At 36.2% G+C, this 22,021-nt stretch overlaps 1 protein-coding gene across 5 annotated transcripts in view; it reads left to right on the top strand.

The window, feature by feature from the left end:
• mapkap1 (MAPK associated protein 1) overlaps positions 1-22,021 on the top strand; it is a 32,259-nt gene extending 10,238 nt beyond the window's left edge. For 2 of the 5 annotated variants that reach the window (XM_060862388.1, XM_060862389.1), the window contains exons 3-13: positions 3,722-3,757; positions 3,992-4,081; positions 4,172-4,320; positions 6,143-6,315; positions 11,602-11,778; positions 14,340-14,449; positions 14,787-14,894; positions 15,094-15,234; positions 19,003-19,140; positions 20,177-20,274; positions 20,483-22,021. In XM_060862388.1, coding sequence (XP_060718371.1) covers positions 3,722-3,757; positions 3,992-4,081; positions 4,172-4,320; positions 6,143-6,315; positions 11,602-11,778; positions 14,340-14,449; positions 14,787-14,894; positions 15,094-15,234; positions 19,003-19,140; positions 20,177-20,274; positions 20,483-20,605 — 1,343 coding nt within the window. In that variant the 3' untranslated portion in view covers positions 20,606-22,021. The remainder of the gene's footprint in view (positions 1-3,721; positions 3,758-3,991; positions 4,082-4,171; positions 4,321-6,142; positions 6,316-11,601; positions 11,779-14,339; positions 14,450-14,786; positions 14,895-15,093; positions 15,235-19,002; positions 19,141-20,176; positions 20,275-20,482) is intronic. The other 3 variants (XM_060862390.1, XM_060862392.1, XM_060862391.1) reach the window with 3 other exon arrangements.

The raw sequence follows: 22,021 nt of genomic DNA, 5'->3' as shown, positions 1-22,021 counted from the left end.
GTGTATAGCAATCTAGATGACAATGTGCCCACCTTTGTACTTGTAAAAATGTTTTATCAACACTGGAGATAAAGTTGCATTGCTGTCTAAACTGATGTGATATCTCAATTATGATCCTGGAAAATGTATTTATGACAGTGAAGTATTACCTAATTTCTTCAGTGGAGCCCACGTGTCTTGTTAGTTACCATCCTTGCCATGAGTCTAACATTTAATCTAATGTTAAAGGTAAGTAAGAGAATAATTTCAGCTACAATGGTGCTACAAAAATAATAGATTTAATGTGGACTATAATTAATCACATGCAGGAAATCATGCACAAAAAATGGAGTTAGTGTTATAGCATACTGTACTTCAGCGTTTGAGGCAAGCTTCAAAAACACAAATAAGGTCATTAATCTCTGAAAATATAGTTTAATAAAGTAAAATGTCTCTTTTTGCTTGCTCGCTATGAAGTCCAAGAGATCGCTTCTGAGATCGGGAAAGTCGGGATGTAGACCAAATAACACCAGGAGGAGTTGAATAAAGCTCCTCAGTTCATGAATAACAATATATTACACCACTTTAGAGTACCCTACTACTAGCTGTAGTATACGTTAGAAAATAAACTCCTAAAATCTAACTCTTTCCCAAAATATAGGTCTAACTCCAGAATATTCGACTCCAGAAATTTGCTGTGAAGTTACAAGGTGAAAAACGTTTGCTGGTTGTAGGCAGACAATAAAAGCTTTATTTATAGAATTTATTAATTAATTTATATAAGTCCCTATATTACAACAATACACAGAAAAAGATTTAATCACACACATGTTAATATTGTTTATGTCCTGTGTTCTGTATTCAGGTATTAAATCCACATTGCACCGGGGGTACAAAAATATTTATGAATAATAATATTGACAATATAGTTTTCTTTTTTACAGTAAGTAATAGTGTATTGTTCATTTTACTGCAATAATATTGTATTTTCATGTGTTTTTATTGTTACATTTAATGTCTTAAGCCTTATTCGGACGAGATTAGTTTTATGTGGGGGTAAAGTTAATTATTATATTTTATATTATAAATATATTATATTTATTATTATTATAAATTATTATCAGAGCTTCTCTGTGATTTTAGTCCCGTCCGAATGTGCCATCTCGGTACTCATTACGGACAATGTCAGTAAAGATTACGGCAACTTTTACGTTCTGTAAAAAGGTCCGGAAAAATTACCTCAGGTAATACTAATCCCGTCCAAATAGACCCGCTGTAAATATGTACGGTAAAATTCCGCCATTTCCTGTTTAAAAGTAGTTTTTGGCACGTTTTGCAAGCATGGAGGTGCCATGTTGTCTGTTTGCGCACATGATAACAGGAAGCAACACCATACGCACATGACGACAAGGAGGTTACTGTGGTGCGTAAAGCGAGTTACCCCTCCCACTTCTGCTAGTTTTACTGAAATGTCTTGTCCCGTGCGAATTGGCCAATTAATATTACAGACGTCCTGAGGTAAAATTGCATTATTCCATGTCCCCACGTAAAACTAATCTCGTCCGAATATGGCTTTACTCTGTAAAACAAATGACAGGATATTACCGTAAATTATACAGTCATTGCATGTTTTGTGAAATATTGTTTTATACTATAGCATTTGTACTGTATTTTACTGTTATATCTACAGACATTCTTTTCACAGTGTAGGTGCATTTATGTAAATAATTTTGTATTCATTCAAAGAGTTTATCTTTTTCCTAGTCCTTTCCACAGTATCTGGCATGTCTTTGAGGCAGCACTGGACAACACTTTGTCGTGTTGCGAACAGGCAGGTATACACTGGCAGCAGTAATTAATCAGTTCCAGAAAACTTGAGCATACCTCTCTGGGTTTTCGTTGGATCATTCATTCATTTATTATTCATCATATCATTATGACTCTCAGATGAGTTTGCACTGTCCTTGGGAGATGAGAAACCCCAGATGCTGCACATGAGGTTTTTAGAATAGGAGTTTTGATAGTGAGCCCTTGAAACCACACTTGATCATATTTGTGAGGTGGACAAGGGAGTCTCTTTCATCTTTTCCTCAAAGCAGAATGCCATATTCGTATTTAAGTAGAGAACAGCCTTCTGGCAGGATTAGGAATGCACTATGGATGAGATCACCATGTGAATCAATGAACCTCTGAGTTAGGCAAGTCCAGGTGTATTGACGTTGTTTGAATGTAAAGGCAAATATTGACTACGCAGTCTGCTCACTGACAGGGATACTGAAAAAGGCACTACATAGATCAATGACTGTAAAATGGTAATGATCTTGTGGTATGGTGGATAATACACAGTAGATGAACATCAGGCACAACTGGGCTAATTGGTATCTCTAGATATTTAATGTCCTTACCATTAGGTTTCTTTACTGTGAAGACCAATGTATTGTATGGCAGACATGTGGGTTTAATATAGCACCCTGTTTGAACAGCAAATCAACACCTTTAACACACAGATTTATGATTGGTAATGCATTTGAATCTTAGTACAGTATACAGCATAGAAAGGGTTCCTTTACTCTGTGGGCAGCACTATTGTTGAAATTGCCACTGATGAAAAGCATTACCTTGTGTGTGAATTGAATTCCTACCACACCATTTCTGAGGTCATGTTTCTTTGTACTCTCATTTTCTCATAGTGACCAGGAATGTTGCAATAATGACACTTGCCAGGCTTTCTGTTTTGACGGTTGTACTGTTGAGATTGTCTTTCAGTATGTGATGGAAAATTTTACTATGAAGTTATTTGTAAGGGTCTGACCTTTTGTCTGCGTGACTAGAAATTGTTGTTACCAGAGATTGATTGTGTAAAATATTAGAGGGTCAAACTGAGGTTCAGACTGTATTTAAATAGGGTCTATTTATATGTAACTGTAAACGTGTTACTGAAAATCCTTAGAAAGTGCTCAAAGATGGATAGAATTACCAAGTTACTGCTACTAATGCAATGTTATAGACAAGTAATAAACAACAAAAAAAAAAACAAAAAAGAAAGGCAGTTATAAATACCAGTTGGACATACCACCAGCCTGACAAACACAGCCTGTTTTTGGCAGCTGATTAAACCAAGTTTGATTCTGTATTTTAGGAAAGATTTGATGAAAACTGACCAAATTAAAGTTGGAGTATATTGGATGCTCATGTAGCGGTGCATCATGTCCACTCCTTCAGTAACTGCTTTATTGTTGGAGTGGTTTAATTAATTGTAGTATCAATAATTTTGTTTATATTTTGGCACAAATTTGTAGTTAGAAGATATTGTCACATGTTAATCAGAATAATTGCTAAGGGAGTGGGATTATAAAATAAAAATGATTTCTTTAAAATCTGCAAAATCCAGTCTGAAGCTTTTTTTAAATATTATTACTACTATTCTCTTTGACGGGCTTTAAGCATTGTGTTGCCATGAGACGGGGCAAAAAGGTGATGATCCCAGGTAAGACTTGTCCAGTGTGAGAAGTGCATGGACAAAGCATTCCGTCTTGCCCTGCTAAAACATTCTTAAATTCCAGAGCACATTATATGTCTAAACCATCTCTTAATCTTTAATATCCATGTTATGTAAAGAATTTGTCCATGTTTTTCTCTACTGGCTTGGCTCTGGTGTTGGGTTGGTTGATTGGTGGAAAGTGTTTTATGTTGTTGGTTTGGGTTTTTTAATTGGAGAAACATCTGAGCAGTTTGTCTACAGGAAAGGAAGAGCATTTCATGGGGCCAAAGCTTACTGGTAAGCAGTGATTGAAGGAGTAGTTGTAATATTCTCAGTGGTTTAGATTTATTTTATGTCTAGTCAGAATGTGCCAATATTCATACACACATTGACATCATTATTACCTGATAATTGCTATGGTTTGTCTTATTGCAAAGTTAACATTTAAAATCAGTTATTATAATCATTGAGTATGTAATGTTTGAAATTGCTAAAGTCACAAATTGTCTTAATTGCTATTTATTTGTATAGCACAACGGCTGGAAAGGCTAAGAAAGGAACGACAGAACCAGATCAAGTGTAAAAACATTCCATGGAAGGAGAGGACATCGTCTCAGTCAGGTAATTTTCCTCATATGTGCAGGGTTATTTTATTTCATTAGTTTTATAAGTTGAATTTTCTGTTGAATATGTTTGCTTTCATTTCTTTAGCAGAAGACTTGAGCTTCCTTTTTGAAAAGAAGGACTTTAAAGACAGGCCTCGAAGCACAGGGACCAAATCCACCCTCTCTCTGCGCCTAGAGCAGTGTCCTCAACAGCTCAACAACCCCTTTAACGAGTACTCCAAATTTGATGGCAAGGTCTGAACGTTTAATTTGGCTTTTTTTTTCTGCAAAAATGAAAGGGTACAACGAGTATATATATAAACGGGTCTTGTTTGGAATATCGTAGTACAAAGTTATGCAACTAATTTACTGATGCTTTTCTTGTTTTGTCAAGGTGACACTTCATGTGTATCAATATAGATTTGATTTTCATATCCAGAACCCTGGAATTCTTTGTCTGGCATTACATAAATTCTGACTACAGAGTTATCTGTAATAGAGGAAAGGAAATAAATATGCAGAAAGGAATCATAACTCTACATAAATTGCACTTGCACAGCTCCATTTCTGTCTGAATTTAGCACTGCATAGATTTTAAATTTAAGTTTAAATTCTTGCAAATATTCAATAAAATTTCCTTACATTATATTTTAAATTTGGTTATCTGAAGTTATGAAAATGAGAAAATGCTTATTTATTAGAATTATTATTTTTTTTTTTTCCTTATCAGGAGAAGCAAATATATTGCATCTGGGAAAATATTAAAAGCACTTTACTTTTTCATTTAAATCCATTTTTTTAAATGGATTAAATTCATTTTTCCATGAAATAAAATTCATTATTTCAGTTGATTAGACATGATTTGGAAAGACACACACCTGTCTATATAAAGTCCCACAGTTAACAGTGCATAGCAGAAACCAAGCCACGAAGTACAAGGAATTGTCAGTAGACCTTCAAGACAGGTTTGTATTGCGGATCAGACATAGGGCAGCATTGGTCCCAGTGAGCACAGTGGCCTCCATCATCTGTAAATGGAAGGAGTTTAGAACCACCAGATCTCTTCCTAGAGTGGGCTGCCCGGCCAAAACTGAGCGATCGGGGTGAAGGGCCTTAGTCAGGTAGGTGACCAAGCCTTCCAGAAAACAACAATCTCTGCAGCACTCCAGCAATCAAGCCTGCATGGTAGAGGGGCCAGACGGAAGCCTCTCTTCAGTAATGATGATGGCCCATCTGAAGTTTGATAAAAGGCACCTGAAGGACTCCTAGACCATAAAAAAAACTTTTTGGCCTGAATAGCAAGTGTCATGTATGGAGGAAACCATGCACTGCTCAACACCTGGCCAATACCATTCCTACAGTGAAGCATAGTGGTGGCAGCATCATGATGTGGGGTTATTAAGTGGCAGAAACTGGGAGACGAGGGAAAGATGAATGCAGGATCGAGGGAAAGATGAATACAATGTACAAAGACATCCTTGCTGAAAACCTGCTCCAGAGCTCTCTGGACCTCAGATTGGGGCAAAGGTTCATCTTCATCTTATGTCCCTAAGCACACAGCCATAATAAAAAAAGAAGTAGCTACGGGATAACTCTGTGAATTTCCTTAAGTGGCCCAGCCCAAGCCCAGACTTGAAACCGATGGAACATCTCTGCAGAGATCTGAAAATGGCTGTACACTAATGTTCCCCATCCAACCTGATGGAGCTTGGAGGTCCTTTAAAGCAGAATGGGATACACTACCCAAAAAATAGGTGTACCAAGCTTGCAGAGACATACTCAAAAAAAACTTGAGGATGTTATTGTTGCTATAGGTGCTTCAACAAAGTATTGAGCATAGGCTGTGAAAAATTTTCTTTTTTTATTTGTAATAAATTTGCAAAGATTTGAAAGAAACTTCTTTTGCATTGTCATTATGGGGTGGTGTTTGTAGAACTTTGAGGAAAATAATGAATTTAATCAAGTTTGGAATAAATCTGTGATATAACAAAATGTGGAAAAAGTGAAGCACTGTGAATACTTTCTGAATGCATTATATTAACTTTCAGGATTTTTTTTGGTCCTTTTTTCTGTATAGGGCCATGTGGGTACAACCGCAACTAAAAAAATAGACGTCTACCTCTCAATGCAGTCTACCCAGGAGAAGTTGCATCCTATGATGGTGGTGACAATGGCCAATGCGAGAGTCCATGATCTTATTGGCCTTATTTGCTGGCAATACACCAGTGAGGGCCGTGAACCAAAACTAAAGTAAGTATGTGATGAAGATAAAACAATACAGAAATAGTAATGTAATAACTTTATTCAGTTTGTTTTTTATATTATTTTGAATGATTTATTTTAATATTATTTTAGTAATCAGAATCTATGTATGTATAAGCTGGTAATAATTAGTTGGCCTGTTTTGCTTTAGAGTATTTTAAACCACCCTTGAATCAAGCTTAGAAATACCTCTGTTTATTGCTATGTTTTGTATTGTTCATGCTCCATAAAAGAGCATTGTGCATATGAGCAATGGAAGTCTGTTGTAGTCTGTTGAAAATTGTTTATTATCCAACACTGTGCATAGTATTTGTGTATTACTGGGTGCAATTGAGGAGCCCTGAAAAGATAAGGCGTGGGTGTGCATTTTCAAGAAAAAGGTCTTAGTCTTTCTTGGTGATGAGAGAGGTGATGAGTGGTCATACCATAACTACTGTATTGTAGTAGGATCCATGTGAATCTATTAACAAAAAAACACCTATAACAGTGTTAATACTATTTTGGTTAGTGTTGACTTCTCATCACAAAATTGCTGCAGATTTGTCAGCAGTACATTCATGTTGCCAGTCTCTCATTCTACCACATCTTAAAGGTGCAATATTGAATTTTAATTCGATGAATGGAAAGGCCACTGAAGTACACTGAACTTTCTGTGATGGAAATGGAACCAGTTTTAGATTACTTGTGATTAGTGACATGGTCTAGTAACCTAAATAAAAATAATAAAAATATTAAATTTCAGAATAGCACATTTATGCACAGAATAGCACATTTTCCACCAGAAAGAACCGGGTGCTGGTTCAGAGCTAGTGCTGGTGCTGGATCAAAGTTGGTTTCACTGGCGAGCCTTCTAGGAACCGGTTTGCCTTTCCATGGAGAGCCATCACAGAGCCGAGTCTGATGTCACTGTATACAATGTTATACAGCAACGTTAGCGCAGCAGCGGCAAACACATCAACAATGGCGGATGTTGCTTTACTGTTAATCCTCATGGCTTTGCAAACCTACATTGGCCTCCAAATGTGGCGAATCCGTGATTTAAAAATGGTCACTGTAACCCCACCCCCAGCCCCTGACGCAAGCAGTTCTTAAGTCTAGACCAGCAATGTTTTGGTGCTACTTGAGAACCACTTTTCCTGGTTCAGAGCCGGTGCTTTGGGTGTCGAAAAAGAGTTTCGAGATTTTAAAGAGTAACTGATTTTAAATTAGGCTCTGGCTCCGAACCAGCACTCAAATTGCCTTTGTGGAAAAGGGGCACTATTTAGATTTATTTATAATGAGCAACCCAGAGGTGACAGTCACAAGGAAAACTCCCTAAGATGAAATTCAAATGAAAACTTGAGAGAAACCAGACTCAAAAGGGACCATCCTCATCTGAGTGAGACTGGATAGTGTGATTGTGAATAATTTACTTTCTTTAACTGTAGAATATATATTCAGGTGCAGTGTGTAACGAGGAGCTTAGAGAACCAATAAGAATGGTCTTGTGCACAATTTCCGAATTCGTTATAGTTCAAATATGAATAATTTTCTGTTGAAGTTATCAAATGGTTAATGATGGAGACTTGAGTTTAAAACTGATTGTGGTTTGTTACTATATAGCGAAAAAAAAATTATTATCAGACTGTTCATGTAGCAGACTGCAGCAGTGAATGTATATGAAGTGGGCACACTTCAGTTAGAATTAGGGCATCAGATTGAATTGGATAGGTCTGGAGAGTAGAAGCAGTCAGGAATACTGGAATCTCAGAACACTTGAGTTTATTCTAGGTAAGAGAGGGACAACAGATTGTGAACACCAAATGAAAGAGCTTTAATAAGTAAGAAGTAAATTGACGTCTGAGATATTGAGTGTGGGCTTTCACTGGCTGGTTATACCCCTTGCTGTCTTGAATTCAGTTGCTACATGACAGACTGAAGCATTTATAATGGAAGTGATGAAGGATGGCAAAGGTGTTCTGAGTAAAGAGAAAGGTGAGTAAAGAGAAAATTGTGTAAAACAGTATGTAAACAGTTTGATATGGGTGGTGCTGTGTACATGGATGTATATTGGAAGATTGTGTATTTAGTGTAATTCAGTGCAATCCACGCAGTTGATTTTGCGTGTGTGTGTGTATTGTGCTTGGTACAGTTCAGTTCAGTTATTGAGGAGTCTGATGGCTTGTGGAAAGAAACTGATACACAGTCTGGTAGTGAGGGCCTGAATGCTTTGGTGCCTTTTTCCAGATGGCAGGAGGGTGAAGAATATGTGCGAGGGGTGTATGGTGTCAGCTACAATTCTGTTGGCTTTGCGGATGCAGCATGTGGTGTAAATGTCCGTGATATAGGGAAGAGAGACTCCAATGATCTTCTCAGCTGTCCTAACTATCTGCTGCTGGGTCTTCCATTCCGAAATAGTGCAATTCCCAAACCAGACACTGATGCAGCTGCTCAGGATGCTCTCAAAGGTCCCTCTGTAAAGCATAGTCAGGATGGGGAGGAAGAACAGCTTTCCTCTGCCTTTGTAACAAGTAGAGATGATGCTGGGCTTTTTGTATGGACGGGAGAGCCAGTTTTCTAGGGTGTATCTTTAGCCTAGCATGTTTTTTTTTTTTAGAGAGAGAAAATGGGCTTTTCCCTAGTCATCCTTACAGGGGTCTAATCTGCTATTTTTGTTTGTGCCTACAAAAACAAGCACAAATATTTCAATTTGTGCTTGTTTTTGTAAGCACAAACAAGATGTACAATAAAATTTGACAATTCTTTTGTTGAAACTACATAAAATTGCATCCAAATCGCATTGAACTTCTAGCATCACCAACTTGAATTTGTAATAATTTGAATATGTGAAAATATGCTAGCCAAGTGTTAATTAAATCTAAATAAGCAGAGCTGTTATTCTCAGATAGTGTAATTTATGATTGATTGCTATGTGGATTTAAACCAAACTTTAAATAAGGTGTGCTGCATGAATTTGCTAATCCATAATTATTTTCAGTTATCACTGAATTACTTAATTAACCTTTCTGTCAGCACAAAAAGCCACAGGGGACTCTCATGAGTGCTTGACATTATTATCCAACCCTAGCAGTATTCTCAGTTGTGGCTACTGTAGGGCTTGATAAATTAACCGGATTGCTTCTGTTCTTTGTTAGCTCGCTGTTAGCATATTGAGATACTAATCATAGCTAGCTACTTTGGTAGATGAATTGCTGAAAAGACATTTAAGGAAACTTTTCTTTGCAGATTCCTTGTTTTGTCTACTGAAAGTTCATTCAACTTTCAGATTCTCACCTCAAGCAATATTCAATTTGGATATTTAGATATTAGTGCAGGGAAGCCAATGCCCAGATGCTAGAATTAGACTTGACTTGAGATGAGTCTGACCGAAATGCCACATTCTAAACAGTTTGCTAATTATGGTCCAAAGTTTATGGCAAAGTTTATTTTTTTCTGTATAGCACTTTTAACAATTCAGATTGTCTCAAAGCAGATTTACATAAGTGTAGAAACAGAATAAAGATTTTAAAGTTTAAAATTGAGTTACTATATTTTTCTAACAAATTTCCCTATTGAGAATGCTGGAGGTGATGGTGGCAAGTAAAGAATCCCTGAGATCATATGATGAAGAAACCTTAAGTGGAACCAGGCTCAGAAGGGAACCCATATTCATATGGGTGGTAGTGGACAGTAAATAATATCCTTTCTACAACAATTTGTAGTTGATTGAAATTAAGCAACCAAGAGCTCATTAGGAACAGGTCAGCGCAATTTCCGATTTCACCACTGACCCAACACTAATTCCTTCCTGCTGAAGTCTTTAAATGATTACTGTTGAAAACCTGACCACAAAACTACTTAAATATAAAAATGTAATTTTTTTGCAATAAACAATTTTTGATAATAAACATGATGATGATTGTTGTTGTTATTATTATTTAGTCTAATTATTGCATCTCTATTTAATCTATGTATGTAAGTAAGTAAAGTTTATTTATATAGCACCTTTCACAGATAAAATCACAATGTGCTTTACAAAATATAACAATAAAACTTAAATGTACAAAAGACCTTCTTGCAAAGTAAAAAAGAGAAATTTTTAGAGACAGTAACACTTCAACTCTAAAATAATAAAGCACACTACAACAGGGATGAAACCATAAAAGCCCAGTCAGCTAAAAGCTTGTCTATATAAGAGTGTCTTCAGTTGCTTTTTAAAAGAATCAGCAGTATCAGCCACACGCAGAGACAGGGGCAACGCGTTCCACAGTCTAGGGGCCACAGACTGAAAAGGAAGATCCCCCGAGTTTTAAAATGGGTTTTAGGGACCACAAGCAGATTTTGACCTGATGACCTCAATGATCTCGAAGAGCCATAAGTGGTCAACAGGTCAGAAATGTACTCAGGAGCATTCCCATGAAGAGCTCTATAAGTGAGGACCAAAATTTTAAAATCAATTCTATATTTGATTGGTACCCAGTGAAGAGAGTATAAAACCGGTGTGATGTGAGATCTTCTGCTGGTTCCAGTTAAAAGCCTCGCTGCTGAATTCTGAACAATCTGAAGACGATTTAAAACACGTTTGTTAAGACAAGTAAAGAGTGAATTACAATAGTCCAAACGCGAAGAGATAAAAGCATGTATAATCATCACTAAATCTACACTGGACAACATTTTCCTCATTTTAGAAACATTCCGTAAGTGATAAATATATGTATTTGTCTTAGAGCAAGTTATGGTGTGCTGCCCTGTTTAGAGATTACCTGGTATTAGTACCACATATGTAACTAGCATTTAACTTGTTACAAAGCATGTAACTAGCATTTAAGTTAATTTTCCTCTTCTTTGCAGTATGAAATTGCATTATATCCTGGAACAAGTAGAAAAAAGTGGCTTTTCTGTTTAATTGTCTTGAGTGATGAAATAAGTGGCAAAATGTTTACACTAAAAGCTACTTATATTGTATTATGAACAATTTTAATCTTCAGCAAATCACTGCTATTTTAAGCAGTCCACGCATAGTTCTGCCACATTAACTATCCATAATGCATGTAACCTTATTGCAAAAAGCAAAAAAAAAAAAAATAATTTTGTGGAAACCTTGGCCTGCTAGAAGGTAGATTGTGGTATGAAAACTAGTTGAACAACTAGCCTAAGAAAGTGAGCAGATGATTTAATGTTTGCACCTTGATCATGAATATTATAATGCTGTGATTTAAAATTTAGCAGTAATTAATTATAGTGATACCCTAAAATGTAATTGTTTACCTGACTCTTTTCCCCTTTCCTCTACAGTGAAAATGTCAGTGCATACTGCCTCCACATAGCTGAAGATGATGGGGAGGTGGATACAGATTTCCCGCCTCTAGATTCCAATGAGCCCATCCACAAGTTTGGTTTCAGCACACTTGCTCTGGTGGAGAAGTACTCATCTCCAGGACTAGGCCCCAAGCAGTCACTTTTTGTCAGAATGTGAGTTATCTGAATTCTATTATTATTTTTAGCCGACATTTAAAGATATTTACATTTACATTTACCTTATTTGACTGACTCTTCTCCAAACCAGCAACTGAGATGGGAATATGAGAATATATATATATATATACACATACATACATACAGTCAGGTCCATAAATATTGGTACATCAACACAATTCTAACATTTTTGGCTCTATACACCAACACAATGGATTTGAAATGAAATGAACAAGTTGTGCTTTAACTGCAGACTGTCAGCTTTAATTTGAGGGCATTTGTGCATGTAAATGTGCATGTAAATGATGATTTTGCATGTAAACAGTTTGCATATGTGCCTCCCACTTGTTAAGGGACCAAAAGTAGTGGGACAGAATAATAATCATAAATCAAACTTTCACTTTTTTAATACTTGGTTGCAAATCCTTTACAGTCAATCACAGCCTGAAGTCTGGAACGCATTGACATCACCAGACGCAGGGTTTCATCCCTGGTCATGCTCTGCCAGGCCTCTACTGCAACTGTCTTCAGTTCCTGCTTGTTCTTGGGGCATTTTCCCTTCAGTTTTGTCTTCAGCAAGTGAAATGCATGCTCAATCGGATTCAGGTCAGATTGACTTGGCCATTGCATAACATTCCACTTTTTTCCCTTAAAAGACTCTTTGGTTGCTTTTGCAGTATGCTTTGGGTCATTGTCCATCTGCATTGTGAAGCGCCGTCCAATGAGATCTGAAGCATTTGGCTTAATATGAGCAGATAGTATTGCCCGAAACACTTCAGAATTCAGCAGTCACATCATCAATAAATACAAGAGAACCAGTTCCATTGGCAGCCATACATGCCCACGCCATGACACTACCACTGATGATGTGGTATGCTTAGGATCATGAGCAGTTCCTTTCCTTCTCCATACTCTTCTCTTCCCATCACTCTGGTACAAGTTGATCTTGGTCTCATCTGTCCATAGGATGTTGTTCCAGAACTGTGGAGGCTTTTTTAGATGTTGTTTGGCAAACTCTAAACTGGCCTTCCTCACCAATGGTTTACATCTTGTGGTGAACCCTCTGTATTCACACTGGTGAAGTCTTCTCTTCTCTTGTTCCTTCTTTTTAAGAATGTTCCAAACAGTTGTTTTGGCCACGCCTAATGTTTTTGCTATCTCTCAAACCATCATTAGGCTGAAAAAACAAAACAAACCCATCGGTTTGTTTTGTTTTTTCAGCCTAATGATGGTTTGCTTCACTGTTAGTGACAGCTCTTTGGATCTCATCTTGGAGAGTTGACAGCAACAGATTCCAAATGCAAATAGCACACTTGAAATGAACTCTGGACCTTTTATCTGCTCATTGTAATTGTTATAATGAGGGAATAACACACACCTGGCCATGGAACAGCGTAGAAGCCAATTGGCCCATTACTTTTGGTCCCTTAACAAGTAGGAGGCACATATGCAAACTGTTGTAATTCCTACACCGTTCACCTGATTTGGATGTAAATGCCCTCAAATTAAAGCGGACAGTCTGCAGTTAAAGCACAACTTGTTCGTTTCATTTCAAATCCATTGTGGTGGTGTATAGCGTCAAAAATGTTAGAATTGTGTCGATGTCCCAATATTTATGGACCTGACTGTATGTATGTATGTGTGTGTGTGTATATGTGTGTGTGTGTGTGTGTGTGTGTGTGTGTGTGTGTGTGTGTGTATATATATATATATATATATATATATATATATATATATATATATATATATATATACACACTGTATATATATATACACACTGTATATATATATATGTATATATATATATATATATATATATATATATATATATATATATATATACACTATATATACACTATATATATGAACATATCTAAGTAGTTGGGGGTTAAGGACCCGGAAGTATAAACTTAGAAAAATTTTTATTCTATTCTATATATATTTTTTTCTGTCATAGTGAATGATCAAGGTGAGTGAAGTTGTGTAATGTATTGATGGGAGTACTCGTTACTGTGGTGCTTTAAAAATACTCACACTATTAGGGATTCACTTAAATCCAGTTAAATTGCATTTTCATGGAACAAATTCCTATGTGTTTATAAACCCACAGACAAATTGCTACTATTACTGTAATACTTTAAATATACATCAAATGGAATTACATGTTCTTATTATAAAAGTAATTGAAGTACTTGTAATTAAGCATTCATGGAAAAACTCAGTTGTATTTCTCTTAATATATTTAGCTCTTGGTAATAGACCCTAACTTTACATGGTTCTGATTAGTGAATCAGTATTTGAAAGTGTCCATATTTGTCCACAGAGTAACATACCTAGCTGAACATCAGTAGTAAAGCAGAGCTTGTGGATCATGCTTATGTAAATGTATTGTATTATGGGGAAACCTCCTTTCCAGCAGTAGGCAAATTTTCTCTGTGGACTAGTATGCCATATTAGGTTAGGTGAGTTGGGTAAATTATTAAATGTACAATAACACGTGCCACAAATGAGGCTTTGAGAAAGGAGTATTTTGATGGGATATATTCTCCTTCATATAGAAATGCAGCTCATGGTTTCTCGCTGATTCCTGTGGACAGTTTAAAGGTAACCATGAAAGAGATTCTACAGAAAGCCCTCAAGAAAAGAAAAGGCTCACAAAAGGGTTCAGGTAAGAGCTTTCACTGACTAAGACCATAATATAATAATTTCTCTTGGTCAAACACTTGTTCTAACATATACATGAACACCGCTCTCTCTGGTGTTTGTGCTTTAAAATTCAGCTAAAAAATGAATAGCACCATTTTGGATCCTGAGTGGACACTGCATGCTACTGTTATGCCACCATCTTGGATCAATTCTTAATGTATGTTTATGTGGAATATATAAACCTTACGTCTCACAACTGGCAATTACCCATTGTTGGTCTATATAGTGTGTACCATTAATTTATATACTGCAGTTATATTAAGTAGTTAAATCTAGTATAAAATGATATTGTTTTGTAGGCCCCATGTATCGTTTAGAAAAGCAGATGGAGCCAAATGTGGCAGTGGAGCTGGACAGTACACTAGAGAGCCAGAGCACACTGGAGTTCTGTCTAGTTCGAGAGAACAGTGAGTTTGAGACAAGCTGATGATCACAAGCTTACTTTAATATCTATATACCAGACATTCTTGGGTGCTGTTAAGTCTGGCAGCTTTGAAGAGATAACTTTCTAACTTATTCTCTACTTTTCTCCCAATTTCTCCTTCTTCCTTATTTGTCTGTCCCTTTCTTGTCCTGTCTGTATCCTACCACTGTCTTCCGTAAAAGGCTCCAGAGGAGAAGAGAGCTCAGAAGAGGACCCACCTATAGACATCAATACAGTTCAAGATATGTTGAGCAGTCACCACTACAAATCCTTCAAGATAAGCATGATCCACAAGCTCCGCTTTACTACTGATGTTCAGCTAGGTATGTTACTCTGTGGACAAATATGGACACTTTCAAATATTGATTCACTAATCAGAACCATGTAAAGTTAGGGTCTATTACCAAGAGCTAAATATATTAAGAGAAATACAGTGAATGGTATTTTGAGATCAAACATATATAACTGCTGCATGGTTGTATTTAAATGTAGAATTATTCTCCCAAACCTCAACATCTTCACAACTGTTGAGCATTAGTTTTGTGATGCATCTTGAGCCTATCCTGGGAACCGTACACGTCTTCACAGTCACCCAAGCCTGTTCACTACAGCCAGTCAAAGGAAACCCACACAAATACAGGCAGAATTTGCATCAGTTTACACAGATGGTAAAATGGTGATCAGGGTGTGGATAATAAACTATTTGCACTATTTAATACAATTTTTCAATTCAATTTATTTGTATAGCACTTTTAACAATTCACATGGTCTCAAAGCAGCTTTACAGAAGTACAGAAACAGAATACAAAAAAAGTATAAAATTAGGTAATTGTATATCTATCCCTACCCCTACCACTATATACCTATCCCTATCCCTACCCCCTACATACCTATCCCTAATGAGCAAGCTGATGGGATGATGGCAGGGAAAAAGATGATATGAGGAAGAAACCTTGAGAAGAACCAGACTCAGAGGGGAACCCATCCTCATTTGGGTGACGCTGGACAGTAGATAATGTAAAAGTAAATAATGTCCTTTCTACAACAAGAGGTCCTGAGGATCTAATGGATCAGCATAAATTCTGAGTTCCTGGCTGAGGACCTACTGGGCAACGAGACTCCAACCAGGACTAACTGGAGCTTGTTTATGCTCCTACTGGAACATCCAAACAGTAAAGCATTACAATAATCCAACCTAGTGGTAACAAATTCATGAACTAGTGTTTCTGCATCATGCAGTGATCATATTTCTTATCTTAGCAATATTTCTGAGATGAAAACATTTTACAATACAATACAATACAAACATAAATACAGCTGTTAGTAGTAGAATTACAACTTTCAACAACACAGTGAAATTGTGTTGCAAAATTGAGAGAATTAAGTATTTAGTAGGATGTACCGATACCACTTTTTCTCTTCGGATCCGATTCCGATGCCAGCGTTTGCCAGTATCGGCTGATACCGATCCGATATCTGTGTTCTTTTCTACCTTTAAAACTAAAGAATGTATAGTTATTAAGATTTATTTGTTTCTGGCAAAGAAATACAAAAATCCCCATTACTGGATGAAAAATTAAAACACAAGAAACCTTAAAAAATTATTAATGCAGTAGCAAACAGTACTTTTAACAATTAGTGGTTATAACAATCTAAACCATATATACTGCAATTATTAAATTAAATTATTTTCTGAAGAAAAGGCAATATTTTAAAGTGTATCTTAAATTAGAAAATGTATTAAACAGTAAACCTTGCACCCAAATGAGCGACATGTTTAACGCGCTGAGGTAAATGGAAAGGGTGCCTGCTAAACTTGCCTGTCAGACGCAGGCGGTTGTGCAACATATTTCCCATACAATTTATTATATTTATTTTCATTAATGTAATTTAATATAGAAGTGTATTTTTCTTATAACTTTAAGCAATAGTCTATGATGTTTGCTGTTCATTAATCAACCACCACAGGCATGGGCGTCGGAAGCAAATAAAAAGTGGGCGTATCCTGTCCCACACACATATAATGGTTCCGACACCCATGGATTTCAGGAAGCAGGAGCGTGGTCAATGCTGTAGGTGCAAAGCTGAATGGAGTTTAATTTATTAGGGCATTCCTCAAGCAGAATGGATTCGACTGGCGGTGCTCTGAAAAGTAATAAAAAAAAGACATATGCGCTGAATAGAGACGGTAAAAGTAGGTGGGTCCGATATTATTGTTCTTAAAAAGTGGGTGGGTCCTGTCCCATCCACATATAATGGTTCTGACGCCCATGACCATCGGATCGGATTTGGATCGGTCACGCGCCACCGATACCCAATCCACTCAAGATGCTTGGATCGGCGCCGATATCGATCCAAAATATCGGATCGGTACATCCCTAGTATTTAGACACTTCTTTTTGTAATTACATAATATATATTTCTAGATCATATATTCACTTCTGATTTGTGTAAACCTGTTGCTGCTGCTCCTTTGTTTTTACTTTTCTTACTTTTTTAAATTTATTAGTATGTTTTTCTTCCAGTAACATTCAAAAAGCGATTTTGAAGCTGTGCCCTCTCTAAAGATGCAGTTGAGGAGAGTTTTAATAACCTTTTAAATTTTTTTTTCATTGTGGAGTTACTGTATTGACTTCCTGTCGGATATGCTGCTCAGATTGTTTTACTCCCGCAATCAGCTGATCAATCTGAAGCCAGTCGGCATAGCAACTCAACCAGCTGATTTACCTATTCAAAGAGAAAAACTTACAGAGGGGAGGAACAAGACAACGTGGGAAAAGAGATGTGTCAAGATGGGAGAGACCTATTACATTTACCGCATTTGTCTGTTGCCCTTATCCAGAGCGATGTACAAAAGTGCTTTTAAGTCTTTATCATTGAATACATTAACTCTGGTTCTACAGACTTAAGATACCATGAGCCTAAAACACCGTTCTTCAAAATTCAAAAGGGAGAAAGTGCTAGTTTAAGTATTTCATGAAGAAGTTAATCGTCGTTTGAAGGTAGCCAGTGACTCTCAACTGTCCGGACCCCTTAGGGAAGCTCATTCCACCACCTCGTTGCCAGAATAGAAAAGAGTCTTGTTGTATACCTACCTCTTACCCTGAGAGATGGTGGGACCAGTAGAGCAGTGCTGGTAGCTCTGAGGGTGCGAGGTGCAGTGTGTGGAGTGATGAGGGCTTTGAGGTACAAGGGAGCATGTACATTTTTGGCTTTGTAGGCAAGCATCAGTGTTTTAAATCTGATGCATGCAGCCACTGGAAGCCAGTGGAAGGAACACAGCAGCGGGGTGGTATGCGCCAACTTAGGCAGGTTGAAAACAAGTCTGGAATCTACAGAATCACCATGCAGTGTTTTCGTGATGACTATTGCTTCTAATCATTGTTCCTATATGTGCAGTCTTCCGGTTCAACAGGTGACAAATGCAGAGTAGCAACTCTTACATTTAAATGAATTATGCTGATACTGATTGGAATGTTATTTATTTAAATCCCTGCATATAGATTTAAATACCTTTGTTTTAAGGTTAACATTTGTTGTCCACTTTATTATTAATCTGTACACCTGCTCATTCATGCAGTTATCCAATTAGCCGGTTATCCATAGATGCATAAAATCATGCAGATATAGGACCGCAGCTACAGTTAATGTTCACATTCAACAGAATGGGGGAAATGTGAGTGAATATTGTACTAGAGTTACCTTTGAGTTCAAACGAAAGTGTTGAGTGAGCCCATTTAATTCACTTAAATTATTGGAAATTCTGATGTAATATGAAGTAAGAGTAATAATCAGGTAACCATTTGTCTAGAAGGGTTAGCCATTAGTATAGCTCAGCAATGCACCACCCTATTAATTATTTTCCCCATCACCACATCTTGTTGTGTATTATTCCTTACCTAAACTGGTTTACATTCAAATAAATTGTCATGTTGCTATTTAAATAAATTTAATTAGGTTTGGTATATTCTGATGTTTTTGTCTAATCTTTTTATTCTGCTGTTTATTCTACAGATGATTTTATGATGATTTTATATTACATTAATGTAGAATTTAAAAAGAAAAAGTCAATTTTTACCTTTTGTATTTAGGTATATCAGGGGAGAAGGTGGAGATTGACCCTGTCACCAATCAGAAAACAAGCACAAAGTTCTGGATACGACAGAAGCCCATCTCTATTGACTCAGACCTGCTTTGTGCATGTGACCTGGTAGAGGAGAAGAGTCCAAGTTAGTATTGCATTTAATAAAGTAATTTAGATGTATAGATTCATTTGTGGTCAGTGGTGTTAGACAGCTGTAGTTTAGTTTTTGCAGTGGGCTTTAATAGCTACATTGTCTTACTAAATTAGAGAAAATCAAGACAATTTCTACAAGTTGGCGTATACAAAAAACTTTGTACTACCTGAGTTGGCTTTAGCTTCTTGTTCACATTAACCTTGTGAAAATTGTTTGTTGCTTTTCACTAATTTGAGTACTTGTCAGGTAAATATTGACAGTATAGTCCTCTCCAAATGTATTGGCCTATTTTTGTACACTATAGATGTATTTATATGTATTATATATACATGTGTTTGTGAGCAAATGATGAATATGGAGTGATGGATCAAAATTTCAGTTTTTATTTCCTGATATTTACATTTAAATGCGGTAAACTTAGAATATGGCATTTTATGTCTGACTCCACCCATTTTAAATTAATAATATTAAAATGTAATTCCTAGATTTTGCCTGTGATGACTGCATTTGTTGTTAAAAAGGATAAAAAGGATCAATATGAAGACACAAAGCTGATCCCTTTTTTTTTTTAAATCATTTAGAGCCATTGTACAAGCATCAAGCATAGCCAATACAACCATTTGGAATGTCATGAAAAACAAAGATTCTGAATTGTCATTCACTTTCCTTTACTTGTTCTACTAAGTAGTAGAACAAGTAAAGGAAAGTGAATATAGTGTATATATTTTATATACTTTTGCTCACCTAACAGTTGGGTTTTCTGCCACCAAAGGTGTTATTTTTATCTAGATGTAAGTATTAGGAAATGGAAGCCAAAATTCATATTTTCATATTCATCTTTAGATATAAAATCCAAATATCTTAAGTGTGTAGAAAAAAAACAAAAGAATTGACCTTGCCATTCCATTGCTTTCAAAGAGCACTATAAGTAAGAATATAAAAAAAAAAATAATTAAATAGCTTGACTATGAATAGAATATCTAATGGACTAACATGACGCTTTTATGTTTTTTGATATTTTTTCCAGGCCATGCAATATTTAAGCTCACATATCTTAGCAACCATGACTACAAGGTCCTTTTCTTTGAATGTGATGCTGCTACAGTCAATGAGATCGTTCTAAAGGTGAATCATCATCCCAATCATTTTATTGTCATTAAAACGTTTGTTTTAGTTTTCCCCTCACTTCTTTCAGTAGTCATGCTTGAGGAACACAATTAAATGTTTTCAAGAGCCATAATAAATGGTCATTTTACTGTTATTTTTAAGGATAAAACATCAGAATATTGAAGTGTTATCACTGAATGCTGCATTTGCTCTTGCTGTCTATCAGGTGAACTACATCCTTGAGTCTCGAGCCAGCACTTCAAGAGCTGACTATTTTGCACAAAAGCAACGAAAACTCAGCCGACGAACCAGCTTTAGCTTTCAGAAAGACAAGAAATCAAGCCAGTAGGACAAAATAAATAATAATAATCTTTTTAAATAGAACCCTTTAATAAAACAGAAACAGGATGAATGCAAATGTATGTGGAAATTAAGGTTCTACAATTAAAGTTAACCACATTCAAAATCCAAGAATTCAAGACAAGGCATTTGTTCCTTGTGACTTTTAACATTAAAACTGAAACAGGCTTATTTTAAATAATGCATTGGTCTGTTGAAAGCTCAAATTTGATTTACATTTTGTATTGCTTTTTTTCTGTGAGCTCTTTTCTATTTCATCCCTCTAAGCTACCAAGGGTGATAAAATTCACCTTGTGGATTGTATGCACACATGCAGAGAGCTTCCTACAAGGTCACAGATTAACATGTCAGTATATACTTCTGTCATACAGTTATCATTCCTTTATTTTCTTCTCACCTCTTATGCTTTGGACCATGTGTACATAATAAGTACAGGATATGGCTTGGATATTTAGATAGGAGAGATAAGAGTGCAGGTCCCATACACACAAGAGCTTCTAGTACAAATATCTTGTTCAATATCCAGTTAAGTTGTTTCTTTAATAAGTGTCTGAAAACTGGGAACTGCATGCCTTGATAACTGTGGGGTGATCTTGTAATTAATTGCTTGTTTTCCACCTAGTTTTATGAATTAATCAATTGACTGACTGACATGCATCATTTCTTGAAAGTGGTAATACATATTTTCCTTGCTGTGCTGTGTGCACTCCCTGTAGTACTATTTATATCAGTTGACAGCAGTCCAATCCACCTGTTTATTTGCCTTTTATCAGTAGAGGCTTCCTCACCATAGTCTATAGATGGCCTTAGATATAGATATATCTATAGATGGACTGCCAAACTTAGTTACATGGGTCTTCTCTTCATAGCCATTATATTTGTTATTTTCCTCATAAGAATGTAAGCATTTAGGTAACTCTCACATTTAGGTTTGCTTAAAAAGGATGCTTGATTTTGTGAATTAAAGACAAACCAAATACTGCACCAGACATCACTGACTGACTGTCATTTTGTCATGTGACTACACATCTTTTTTATTTTGCATAATATTTTACAAACCTGAAATATGTAATGTATAATCTGAATATTACTTTCTTTGCTTAGCACTTTGCTTACTTTAAAATATGGCAACATACTTGCACATTGCAGCATAACTTTTGTTGTTGGGTTTTTTGAAATCTAATTTTTCCATTTTAAGTGCCATTTTGAGTGGACTACTCAAGGCTTTCCCCATTCAATTGTTGCCTGTGAAGCTATAATTCTAATCCCTTTTCCTTGGAGGAAGTGCAGCATAATTGCATTTCTAATGTAAAATATTTAACAAGATATATAGCATTAACAATATTTGCAAGATTATGCAGTTACTATAATTACATTTTCCCAATAAAGACTGGGATAAACACCG

This window comes from Tachysurus vachellii, chromosome 26, assembly GCF_030014155.1.
Source record: "Tachysurus vachellii isolate PV-2020 chromosome 26, HZAU_Pvac_v1, whole genome shotgun sequence".
NCBI classification, from domain to species: domain Eukaryota; kingdom Metazoa; phylum Chordata; class Actinopteri; order Siluriformes; family Bagridae; genus Tachysurus; species Tachysurus vachellii.
The sequence above is the reverse complement of the archived record's forward strand: the minus strand, read 5'-3'. Positions and strand labels throughout refer to the sequence as shown.